The 13627-nt window shown below is 42.4% G+C and overlaps 1 protein-coding gene across 1 annotated transcript in view; it reads right to left on the bottom strand.

The window, feature by feature from the left end:
- Positions 1–13627, bottom strand: part of LOC121898855 (WD repeat-containing protein 49-like) — a 40679-nt gene that overhangs the window by 22021 nt on the left and 5031 nt on the right. The window contains exons 6-13 of the mRNA XM_042414317.1: positions 13023–13106; positions 12821–12913; positions 12487–12658; positions 9644–9811; positions 9044–9192; positions 8116–8349; positions 5015–5179; positions 1939–2054 (exon numbers count right to left, since the gene is read on the bottom strand). Coding sequence (XP_042270251.1) covers positions 1939–2054; positions 5015–5179; positions 8116–8349; positions 9044–9192; positions 9644–9811; positions 12487–12658; positions 12821–12913; positions 13023–13106 — 1181 coding nt within the window. The remainder of the gene's footprint in view (positions 1–1938; positions 2055–5014; positions 5180–8115; positions 8350–9043; positions 9193–9643; positions 9812–12486; positions 12659–12820; positions 12914–13022; positions 13107–13627) is intronic.

The following is a 13627-nucleotide window of genomic DNA, read 5'->3' as shown; positions in this document are numbered from 1 at the left end:
AGGGGGAGCATATATAAAGCAAACAGAATAGGACCCAAAACAGAACCTTGAGACACACCACAGGAAAGAGCAGCTGTTTCGGACATGTGAGGACCAAGAGACACAGAAAAACTCCTATCTGAAAGGTAAGAGGAGAACCAGACCAAGGCACTCCTTGAGACACCCACACACTGCCTACACCTTTCAATCTTTATTCTGTGATCCACAATGTCAAAAGCTGCACTAAGATCCAGCAGCACTAAAATGGAGCACTCACCCACATCAGAAGACATCATTATGTCATTGGAAACTCTGAGAAGAGCAGTTTTGGTGGAATGCTTCTGATGGAAACCTGATTGAAATTTATCAAAAATGTTGTGTGCAGTCAAGACGGCAGTGAGCTATTTTGCAACAACTTTCTCTAAAATTTTAGAACTAAAAGGCAGCTTGGATATAGGCCTGTAGTTATTGGAACTGTATGGATCAAGGTTTGTTTTTTTCAGGAAGGGCTGAACAACTGCATGTTTAAAGTAAGCTAGGACACAACCAGACTGCAGGGAGCTGTGTATAATAGAAACCAGGCATGGACCAATACACTCAGGTGCATTTTTAAGCACGGAAGTGGGTAAAATGTCAAAAGGAGAGGGGGAGGATCTCATACTACCCACCAGAACAGTGAGGTCTTTAATGGAAATTGGAGAAAAACAGTCCAAAATTGACGGACCAAAAGCATAAGTGGAGAGGGGAATAAATGAGGGGATAATGCTAGCTCTGACATCTATAATCTTACCGACAAAGAAGGAGAGAAAATTGCTGCAGTCCTTATTTGACCAAATAGGCACGTCCAGAGATGCCAGAGTTACGATGTTGTTAATAGCGTCAAACAGGACTTTGGGGTTGCGTTTACTGGTGGAGATGAGATTGGAAAAATAAGAAGCCCTCGCATCTTTAATCATGTTGTTTAGCTCGGTTAAAAGGTCTTTGAAGTGAAGACAAGGTACTGCACATGAAATGGAAAAAATGATGCACTGTGGTTTCAACCTGAAGAATATGTATGTCTATCAATGATGTGTATATTTCAATCTGCATGAGATCCAGTGTGCAGCAGAAGGCAGCACAGCATTGTATGGATTAGACTGTGGTCTAGGTGGACGTGAAGAAACAGGACAGGATATGAATGATGAAAGTCATAACGGCAGTATTTTCTTTTACTGCTGCTGATCTGTCGTCTATGTTCTCTTTACCACTGTGACACCCAGAGAGAGAGAGAGAGAGAGCGAGAGAGAGAGGGAGAGAAAGAGAGAGAGAGTGTGTGTGTGTGTGTGGTGTGTAGAAGGAAGAGAAAGACAGGGAGTTGTATAACTTGATGATAGCACACTGCTGAGTTCAGCTCACTGGGTGTGAAAATGATGATGATGAAGATGAAGAGCAGATGTGATGTGGGTATACAAGGACACACACATACACACATACACACACACACACACACACAAATGAGGTAGTGATACTAAAGTGAATGGGAGCACCCTGGAGCGTTCTGACTCGTTAGAGTCCAGATGTCTGGTTTGCTCTGAGTCGTTGGCAAGCAGAGGGAGCAGCAGAGGACAGATAGAAACACACACACACACACAGTATCTCTCACATACACACATACTCATCCTGAATATTTGACAGGTGCAGTCTCTTTCACACACAACATGCAAACTTACACAGTCTATGAAGGTGTTATTGCATTAAAACACCTAAGAATCTGTATCTTGGAAACTTTTACTCCTCGCAAAAAAAGAATGACACATTGTCATTTTTTGGCTCACAACATTTTGTTTTATATTCAGCAGTTGAATGAAATGAACATGAGATGCAAACTTGCAATATGATGTTTTCCCTCACAATAAGCTATCACAAATGCATGTAGGGTACTTAAACAAAAAATGATCATCATTAAATCTACACATGTACCTTTCCCAGCCCATCACCAGTATGCTCCTCTTCAGCAGCAGGACCTGTGAGATCTCCACAGCACGACCCAGGCCGGCATTCATTCTGTGGAGGCAGCGGCCGTTGAGGTTCCAAACCTGCAAAAGACAGAACACAAATGACACTCAAAACGAAAACACAACACTACATGTGCCTGATTTCAATGCCAACAGAGAATGTCATGTTTCTTTGGATATTTAGCAGTAAGATTTGTTGCAAAAAACACTTGTGTTACTGTCTTTTGTCTTGCCATCACCCCATTACAGTTTGGTGTTACGAAAAATAAATAGAGATAGCATCATCTTTATTGTTGTTGCTTTTGAAAAAAGTATAGCTTACCGCATCTTCGAGAAGTGATGACAAAGTTGAAAAAAAAGTTTTGGTCCCCCTCAAGCAGTTGAGCTACTATCCTACTGTACATCCATCAAACATGATAGCTCAGGTAATATCTCACACTGTCTGTCCAACTTTACACACTGACACAGTTTGGACCTGTGTTCTGGCATTTAACAAAGGACCACTGATTGGCCCAATGGGGAACTCTGTAATTAAAAGGTCAAAATTTCAAATTCTGAATGGCCCTAACTGCTACACCATGGGCTCAATGTTGATGAAAATTGGAGAGATGATGCATCTTGTTACTAATTGGCCCATGGGGTGCCTCCTTCTTCTGCTGAGGATGACTCGTGCACTGTGAGTGTATACCTAATGGGTCTGCACTTGCACGTGCGCAGGATACACATGGCTTCATTCTCACAAGGGTTCATGGGGGTCAGAGAGCTGATGTGGTTGATTATATTGATTACAATATGCATAATTATCTCATTTATCTGTGGAGAACAATTGCACTAAAGCTTGGAGTCATTATGCAGTGCTTGATTCTGGAGTGACACTACAGCCACAGAGTGCCAACAGCACGTTTGAAATATAATTAGATTTTGAAAAAATGAAATCCTGTGCTAGAAATGACCCTGTGCACAAAAGACACACATCTCTGTGGAAGGAAAGCTTTTTACCTCGACTCAGGCTATCTGCTGATATTGATCTGTGCTCTTTTTTTCCCAAATTTAAAATCTCTATACTTCCCTGCATGGAGCTCAGTGGAATCATTTTTATTTAAAGGTAACATGAGGCCATGCAGTGTTACAAAAAACTGTTCTGCAGCCCTGCAGTGACTTTATGAATCTCACTGCTGGTGGAAACATTAAATTACAATAACAGTGATAGAAAACTGTATTTAATATGGATCTGTCACCTCTGATACCTGACCTGTTTAATAATGTCAGTATTGACACAGAAATCAATATATAATTGGAATCGGCATCAACACTTTCTAGTCACTGTAGTGGTTTTCACTCAGATTAGCCCTTGTACGTTTCCCTGTCTCTCTTTCTTTACTAACATACACACACCTTGGTATTCCAACACTGGCATTAGGAGTGAGTGAGTCCAAGCTACCATTTTGGGTCCAAATCTGTTATCTTCCCTTTTGTCTATTTCCTTCCACACACGCACACGTGATCTCACTCCTGCCATTTTGGGTCCAAATCTCCATTTTGGGTCCAAGCCCGCCATTTTCCTTTTGTCTCCCCTTATCACACACACGTGTGCACATGCACACACACACATACTTGTATAGTTACACCACTAGCCAAGATTTACAATTTGTGGCTTGTATTTGTTATATTTAAATAGTATTGGCTGTATAGTTATTGCTGTTTAAGTGTAATAAACCCTGTTTTATTATAACAAGAAGTTGTCATTGATGATTTTTGCCTGGATATTTGTTGAAGCCATCCTCTGCCATACAAAGTACTCCCAATTGTCTGCAGTGTATTGTTATTTCATTGTTATAAACGTTGTTGTAAGAAGGTTATAACTGGATTTAGGCCCTAATCATTTAACCAGGTTTCCCCCTTTATTTTGATCATTTTAATTATTAATTAAGATACCAAAATTTATGGTGAACCATTTATGAGACTGAATGACTTAATTGGCTATTGTTTTCCCTTCTCTGGGTTGTGCCCCAAGGTGAATTTAATGTAAATTAAATTCTAATACTCAATGTAATTATTGATTATTTCTGATAGCCCAAAATTGATCTGAATAACCCTGTTGCACCTACATTTCTTATATTGTATTGGATCCCCAGAAAGAGGGTATACAGACAGAGAAAGGTAGAAAATTAACTTTCTACATACAAAAACAAACACACACTATCCCACTGATGCATAAGTATATCTCTAAAAACAAAAGGCAAGACAGAGAGTGCAACCACTGAAAATTAAATAAAACAAGTTTCATGTATTTTCAAATAGAGCATGCTGTCTCTCTGACCAGCTTTTCACACTGCACTTAGCTCAGGGCTAAAATCAATCTTAGAGCCTTTTTAGCTACAGGCTAAGAAAGCTTTCACACTGGCACATCCCACAGTGGGCTAACCACGACTTTAGCCCAGAGCTTGCTGGCCCTGCTCCCGGAGCAAGGTTAGCCCTGAGTTTGAGGGGTTATCCCCTGAAAATGGACTAAACACGGAGCTAAAAGGTGCCAGTGTGAAACAGGGCTAAAGTAAACAGTGGAGTAGTCACACATCATCCTAGAATGTAAACATTTGTCGTGTGTGTTAACCCAGAACTAGTAGAAGTGCAGTGTGAATCATATAGCCCTGGGCTTAGGTTAACCCGGGGTTAACAATGTGTGTGTGAAAAGGGGCTAAGTCATCCCAGGGTCAACTCATAGCCCAGGGCTAAGAATATGCAGTGTGAAAAGCCCTAGTCTCTGCTCTTTTTGCCCACTAAAACTTTTATACTGGGCAAGAACTGTGTGCACACTGTGTGCTGAAACACAGTGGGTCTTTTGTCCTTTTCATAAATTATGACTAAAGGTAATGAGGCATTAATTTTTTTAGGTGTAGTCCCAGCCTTTGCATTTCAGTCAGTGCATTTCATATTTTTGCATCTATATGAGGATTGACCTGTGGCTGTATGGTTCACAGCTGAAGTTTCTGTGTGTGTGTGTGTGTGTGTGTGTGTGTGTGTGTGCGTGCCTGTCCACATACTTTGACCTCTCCGTCAGTGCCTGCAGTAAACAGCCGGGTCTGCGTGCCATCTAGGGCCATGGCAGAGATCTCAGCGTTGCCGTGGCAACCACGGATTTGCTTGACCTTTTGGCCTGTGTCAGCCAGCCAGCAGATCACAGTGGAGGCAGAGTCACTGCTGACTACCTGCGCAAAGAGAGAGGGAGAGAGAGGATATCAATCATCAAAAGGAGTTTGATCTATTTTATGTGGCGAGAAAATGCAGGTTCCACTGATGTATTCTTTAATGACAAAGCTGAACCATTTTCCATGCTTTGTTTCACTTTATTTTAGTGCCAAGCCACCACTGAAGAAATGTACAACTGATGCTGCTGTCAAAGGGGAATAAAAGAGAGGGACTGTATTTTTTATTTTTTTTCTCAAAATAAGGTATTCAACAATGGGTGAATGCATTAGCTATTATTTGTTTTGTGCAGTTTTCCTACACTGTGTGGGAAACTAATGTCAGCTTTGTTAGCAGTGGTGTAAAGAGAAGAAAACATAATAATGACATACAAGTAGAAACAAAAAGAGTAAATCATTATAAAATCTGTGCTGAATTTCACCATGTATTGTCACAGTTATATCAAACTGTATCAAATCATGATACTTTCCTCCCTAGTCAGACTTAGTTCTTTAAATTCCGTTGTCTCAGAGGGGACACAGGGCTTTGGTGGGCATGGTGGCAACAGGACAGGCAGGGTTGGGAGTCATCCCACAACCCCGCTATGATAAGGCCCATGGCAAGGACAGACACCATCTAGTCCTGGAGGAGGTGCGGGCAGGTGTTGAGGAGGACCAGCAGGAAGGTGGGCATGTGGCAGCAGGGAGGTTGGAGGGTGCACTAGAGAGGAAGATATCTTCGACTGATATCTGGCAGGCAGAACCCCAGCAGATTCATGGTCCAAGCTGTGTATGATTTCCTATCTAGCCCAGCAAATCTCCACATCTGGGGCAAGAGTGATTGTACTTTGTGCCCCGGAAGAGGCTCACTTGAGCACATCCTAAGCAGCTTCCCAACAGCCCTGGGGGAGGGCTGCTACCACTGGCGACAAAACCAGGTGCTGAAGACAGTTGTAGAGGCCATCTCCAAAGCCGTGGCCAACAACAAACATGTCCGTGGCCAGAGGAACATCCCCTTTGTCAGGGCTAGAAAGCAGCATCAGTCACAGCCCAGATTAGCAACCGGTCTGCTTATCTCTGCGTCAGACTGGGAGCTACAGATTGTCTTGAGGAGGAAGCTCAAGTTCGCGGACGATGTTACAACAACTTCAATGAGGCCAGACGTGGTGCTATCATCAGCCTTTTCAAAGCAGGTGCTCCCTGTAGAGCTGACAGTTCCCTGAGAGGACTGTATTGAAGAGGCAAATGAGCGGAAGTGGTCCAACTACCAAGAGCTGGTGGATCAGTGCCAGAGAAGAGGCTGGAGGGCTCACTGTGATCCCATCAAAGTGGGGTGTAGAGGCTTTTCTAGCAATTCACTGTGCAAGGTCTACACTCCAGTTGGCATCACTGGGGCTGCAAAAAAGGAAAGTCACCAATTCCACCACAGAGGCTGCAGAGAGGGCCTCCAGATGGCTTTGGATCAGGAGGTGTGATCCATGGGCCAATGCTGCTAGGACACAAGCCAGTGTCTGATCAACCCTGGCTGGGTCACCTGAGCGAGGGTGTATGATGTTGAAAGACCCAAAACACCCAATGACCTCAGGAATCATCACTGATGATGTGTCCAGCGCATCCTAAGATGTATCTTTGAATCATTGTATTATAACTGTACAGAGTTCATCAGTTTTCTGTTCAGTTACTACATGTATCACCAGTATTAAAGGGGACATATCATGCACATTTGCAGGTCTATATTTATGTTCCGAGGCTCTAGTGATATATCTTTGTGTGATTTATAGTTCATAAAACTCCTTCTTTATGCAGACCTTCAGTTCAGCCTTTGTTTGAAACAGGCTTTTAGCTCCTGTCTCTGTAAGGCCCCCCTACTGATGAGCCCACTCTGTTCTGATTGTTTAACGTTGTTTAACGTGGACAACCCTAGCAAAAACTTTAGCAACAAAGGCTACGGAACAGACAGCCATTTGTGGGCATACGGAAACAATCTGAAGTCATCACAAGGAGAAAGTAGAGGTAACATTGCAAATAGACACCCTCTCTATGTTTAAGAGTAGGCTTAAAACTTTCCTTTTTGATAAAGCTTATAGTTAGAGCGGACCAGGCTCACCTTGGATCAGCCCCTAGTTATACTGCTATAGGCCTAGACTGCTGGGGGACTTCCCATGATGCACTGAGCTCCTCTCTCCTCCTCCTCCTCTCCATCTGTATGCATTCATGTAACATCAATGCATGTCACTAACTTTGCTTCTTCCCCGGAGTTTTTTTTGTGCTTTCTCATCTCCCAGGAAACCCTGGGTTCCAGGCCGAGCCTTCGCAGTCCTTCACAGTCCTGTTGGCATCCTTCCCTGGCTGCTGCTGTTGTCGTTGTTGTTATGATTGTTGTTATTCTGCCCCCGCCCCACCATCCACCTTTCCCTCTTTCTTTCTCTCTCTGAACCCAACTGGTCAAAGCAGATAGCCGCCCACCAAGAGCCAGGTACTGCTTGAGGTTTCTACCCGTAAAGGGGAGTTTTTCCTTACCGCTGTCGCCAAGTGCTTGCTCATGGGGGAATTGTTGGGTCTCTGTAAATTAAAGAGTACGGTCTTGACCTGCTCTGTGTGAAAAGTGCCCTGAGATGACTTTTGTTGTGATTTGGCACTATATAAATAAAAATTGATTGATTGCTTGATTGAAATAAAGTGTTCAGAGCAGGCCAAGGCCCTGGCTTTTGACTTCCAGGGAGCATTTTTACATATGTTCACCTCAAGTTTTCGAACTTTGACCATGTTTAACATTGACATCTGACATCATAAAAGTATAAAAATAACAGAAAATTACAAAAAGCATACGTCCCCTTTAATACCACCACAATAGCATAGCCCATATAGCACTACACATCTATCATACTGCATTTTCCTGTAATATGTAGGTTAGGTCCATCTCCCCCACTCCGTCTCTGGAAAATGAAGTCACAACACACCTGTCTGAACCGACTGTTATAGAGCACACAAGTAACAGGGTGCTCATGGCTGTTGGTCCTCTTCTCCTCCTTCATGGTCTCCAGCAAGAGAAGTAGGCTGTTGAAGGAGAGCAGGAGCAGTTGATGCTCCTCGTGGAGGAACAGGAGGGTGTGTGTGTCCTCCTGTGTCTTTGGGAAGACACCCTCCAGACGGTGAACGCACAGCTGACTGGACACATCCCATAGACACAGGACCTGGAACGACAGCAGAGGAATTTGTATGTTTGTAAAGGCAGAGGAGTGCATGAATGATCACGTGCGCAAAAAACAAACTATTACTATAAAAAGCAATCATTATTACATCAGGTTCTGGGACATTATCATAAATACTATACAAACAGGACCTTTTCTACGAAGACTGTCTGCTCTAGCAGCCTCTGCACTGAGTGCCTCTTAATCAGAATTCACAACAACTTTTCCATATTGCTTTACAGCACAAAACAAGATGACTGTCGCTGGTGCAGGAGCTCTTCCAGAGGAAACTGAGGTAAAGCTTTCAGAGCTTCTTGTGATGGCAGATGGTGTTTGAGCAGAAGGCAGATGGAACACAAATCACTTCTAAAATATTCATTCTCTTCAGAAAAACCAAAGAGAAGGCAAACATGCACCGTGCTACAACAGGGAGAGGAAAGGCAGCACAAGCACCAACATCCTCTTTGCAACAGAGAAAAGCAGGGTTGAAAGAATGATGCTGATTTAAAAAAAAAAAAAAACACCAGCTCTTATAAAGGCAACAGTGGGAAACAGGCTACCAATTATCTGATTGGGCCCCCTACCTCGGCAGTAATTATAGCAAGGTATCACAATTAATACTACAATGATAGGGTTCTTTATCATTACATTATCTTCTCTAGCAGAGCACTGCACACACACAGACACACACTCCTACCTTATCTTTGGAGTAGCTGAGCAGTTGTTGCTTGGTCTGCATAAAGCGAACAGCGGTGATGGGGTTTGCATGCCCACTGAGCACGCACACTGGCTCTGAGGTCACATAAGGGTTCCACAGCAGGACCTGATGGTCCACACCTGCTGTGGCTACAACCAATCAGATTGGCTCGAATTAGAACTGCAATTAATTAAAGGAAACCATACTGTTTTCAGTCCCCTACAACCAATTGAGTGTTCAATGAGGCATTTGATGGTTTTGATGCATCTAGTCAATCAATGACGAGTCAGCGTTGCATGACTTGTCATTGATTGTGTGCGCATGGAATAGTGTTGTTAGGTATTTTGTTTGGTTGAACAGAACTTCTGCATCTGTATTGATATTTTTAAGCGTCTTTTTAACCATAGCAACCAACAAAGGCACATAACACATACAATACATCCCCTTCTCATATTCAAATTGAGGGTTGAAGGATAAAGGGTGTTATATTTTATACAGATTGTAAAGTCCTGGACATGACAAGTTAAGGATGAAACACACTTGCTATTCATTTTTACATCTTTGTAAAGTCTTTGGCCCATAGCACACGATTGTCCTCACCTATCAGATTAAGTCCACGGTGGTAGTCCATGTCCCACACTCCCCTCTTTGTAAAGAAAGAAGTGACTCGTAGACTCCTGCTTCCCTTTTCCATCCAGCCAATTACCATGCTGCTCTGCGCTCTGGTGCTGCATGACACAAAGGCCTCCAGTGAGCCCAGGTGACGTACTGCAGGAGGCAGGAGAGGATCAGAAAGCGAGAGTAAATTAGGTGTGACAGAGACTGTAAATGTACTCAGTTCAATTTGAAACTGGAAGAATACAGGATACACATAGACAATTAGGCAATTAAATTAACACCTCTGGTTCTGTTTTGGGTTTTTTTTCTCTTTTATGTAGTTCCTACTGTCTGGTAGATATCATAATCGTAAATCTATTACTTGTAATATATGAACACTACATCAGGTACTGGTGAGACAGCTGGTTTCAAATGTAGAACTGAAACCTATTTTTGAAAAAAACATATCACCTGTTACAGTGAATTTATGGTGGTGCCTGTGGTTTGACACACCAGAAACAACTGTATGTCTCCACATACCATGGGGGAATGTGTGACGATGTAGAGAAAACATCTCGATATGACAGAAAACAAATAAGCTTCATCCGTTAAATGTTATCTGCACAGTTTCTATTCCATTTTCAGCCCCACTAGCAGCTAATAGTGCAGCAGAAGTTACTGGAAGATGGGCTGAATTCAGTTTAACTTCAACAAATTCAGTGTAAAACTACATTGCAACATATTTTGATGATGAAACACTTCTTATTTTATTTCATTTCTTCATATTAGATACTCATTGCTGCTTATACTAAAATGTTTTCACCACCAGAACTCTAAAGGACATCCACTTTCTGAAATGTGCTGTGCTAAATGTGCATTGACCGCAACCCTGCTGTATATTAAAACCAACCAATCCGCAGGTGCTCAGCGCAGCATAGAATTAGGCCAGTTTGATTTGCTCACTGGTATTACAGAAAGTGGATGGATCTTGCATCACCATCTATCTCAATTAAAACTTTGATTGAGAACATCTAAATTGGATGCCACACGTCTCTATTAGAGGCAGCTTAGCTTTTCAAAGACTGCACAAATAAGTGCGGGTTGGGAGATGGCATGTGACAGTCTCAGGTCAAAGATCAGCCGCATAGCTAGGGCAAATAATTACATCTGATTACGTTTCATACATCAAATCGTTTCTCCGCTTCACGAATGAAAAGATCAGTGGATTTTCAGACAGCGTTGCATGACTCATCATTGATTAATGAGTCCTTCTCTCTTTCACTGACACATACAAATGATAAATCAAACTATTTGTGATGCAGACCCAGACACGTAACATCAATGCTTTAGCCTGTTGTAGCCAGTAATGTTACTTTTATTGCTCAGAGGAGTTTAGAATTTAAAAAGGAACAGCAGGAGTCACTGTATATCTGTATCAAAGCAAACCTTTTCATTCTGCAACAAATTGTTGCACATATGGGGATGTTTTACGTTACCTTCACATTTATCCTTAATGTTGTTTTTCATTTCTTTGATCACAGCATTGTGAGGATATGTTAATGCACTTCTCACTCACAAAACATACACTTCCTACAAGTCTCCTTTCTTGTCCTTACGGGTCTGTGTCCATCCCAATTTCCTCCTAATTCCCTCTCAATTTTCCTTTCTGTTCCCCTCACACCCTCCCTCCCCTCTTTGTGGTGGCTCACGAGCTCGAAGGTTTTGGAGGTCTGGATAACCAGCCATGTCTAATGGTACACAGCCCCCTCACACTGCAGGGTGGGCAACTTCAAAAGAACAGCACAAGCACCCCAGAGGTATGCAATCACACATACACACTCGCGCTCGCTCCCTCCCTTCTTTTCTCACACTCTCAAAACACCACAGAGGCACACACATACACACACAGCGAGCCTTAACAGACATTTTCTCTTAGTGTTTCACATGCACACACACACACTGCCTGAAAAATTTCAATTACCCAACGCTTTTTAATGTTTTGGCATTGTCTCCCCTGTTTCCCCTTTTCTTGTTTTCCCTTTGTTTTCCCGTTTGTTGTGCTTATTTATATGTGCTTTATTCTTGTTTTTGCCCCTTTATCAGGATCTCCCCTTTCAGCGAGGCTAGTCTCAGAGCGCTGCCTCTGCTGAATCATTATCAAACAGCCCAATGACTCTTCAGAGGGACTCCAGCCGAATGATGTAATCGAGATACAACTAAGCGACCTCTTTGTCACACAGGCTGAGCTGAAGAGGGGAGTCTCAGGAGGCCAGACCTCAAGCTCAAACTTTACGCCAATAGTCAAAGGCCTGGCTATGTAAGACTATAAAGTGGATGACTCAGGACTCAGTGCGTGTGTGTGTGTGTGTGCATCAGTGACAGAGACACACCCAAGCCTTTCCACGGTGTTGCATAGGCCGTCATTGTAGTGATACTGAAAAAGTGAGCAAGCAAGCTCAGACAGGTGCTCTCATCACAGGTGTCAAGGTGAAAGTGTGACACGCAGAGTGTTTTCTCTCATTTTTTTCTCTCTCTGTCATGTGAGCGGGAGATTTTCATGCTTCCTGGCTTTTAAGTTGCTGTTGCTATTTTAGACACGAGGCTCCAGGTAAATGCATTTAACTTTTAGCATGACAGAAAAACAGCAGGATTTTGGTCCAATGATTTAATTTAACAGCTGGGTAATACCAGCTTTCACATATTTTGACATGTTGTTACTATTGTGATGTCTTTCCACTGGCCCCTTCATTTACATACAATATGAAACAGTAGATGGATGCTGACTGAGACAAGACACTGGAACCATGGAAATCTTACGTGTCCATGTGTGTGCTTGTATTTCCTACCTTTTCTAACCCAGGCTGGCTCATGTGCCCGGTGTGTCACTGTGTAACAGGAGCGATGTTTTCCTTTAACCAGCTCATCCCATAGGATGATGTCTGCTGACTCCGAGTTCGTCCGCAGACTGAGTCTCTCAAACAGAGAGATCTGAGCTGAGGTGAAATATAAAGCACTGACCTGGGAAAACGCACACACACACACACATGCACAAGCACACAGTCATGGAGCAATGGCATGGATAAACACACTCTTGACTGTGTTCTGCCTCCCCCCTGATTCTCTTCCTCCCCACTCTATATATTGTATGTTATTGCTTTTGTTTTTCTATCTGTGTATCACCTGTCCTCCAGTGTCTCCTATAGTGAGGACAGCCTGGTCTGGGTGAGAGAGATCCACCCAGTAGTCGAGACACCAGGGAGTAAACTTCAAACCCTAGAGAGGAGAGAAATATACTCCATGTCCATTAAGAGAATATTTACTTTTTCTATTATTACTAGATACAGTGTTATTCTTTTTCGGGAGATGATTTGTTTGCTCTCACCTGAAGTTTATACTTGCAGCTGAAGTCCGGTTTAGACAGTATGTCATAAAAACACACCTCCTTACTTGTGAATGACACAGCTACCTGAGAACAAGGAAAAGGGAATGAAACAGAGAGACATACTGTACAGACAGAAATCTCACTATTATGATATATTAATGATTTAACAATATTTTTGACTGACAATTGGTGCAAGACTGGAATATCTCCATGTGTGTTATACAACAACAGTATCACATCTGTCACCCACTAATCTGAAGATTAAAGAATGCTAATTAACAGTATTGATCAATAATTGATGGTATCATTACTGAAAAATGAATGTTTATTTTCTAAACATTATGCAACTGCTTCATGTATCTGCAATGCCATTAACCAAAACTACAGATCAATAATTAATTGATTGAGTGCTTGTTTACCTTGTGTGCTCTGTGCAGTACAATATCTGTACCAATAATTCAGACTTCCTATCAATTATTTAGTTCTATATTTATTTCCATGAATAATATTTTCTCAAGTGTGTAAACTATGCTACAGGATGTGCATTATGAATGTGTCCACATAACCAGGATACCAATCAATTATTTGACTGACTGATCTATTAT

Source organism: Thunnus maccoyii, chromosome 6 (assembly GCF_910596095.1).
Source record: "Thunnus maccoyii chromosome 6, fThuMac1.1, whole genome shotgun sequence".
NCBI classification, from domain to species: Eukaryota; Metazoa; Chordata; class Actinopteri; order Scombriformes; family Scombridae; genus Thunnus; species Thunnus maccoyii.
Note: the sequence above shows the minus strand (reverse complement) of the source record. Positions and strands in the feature narration are given on the sequence as shown.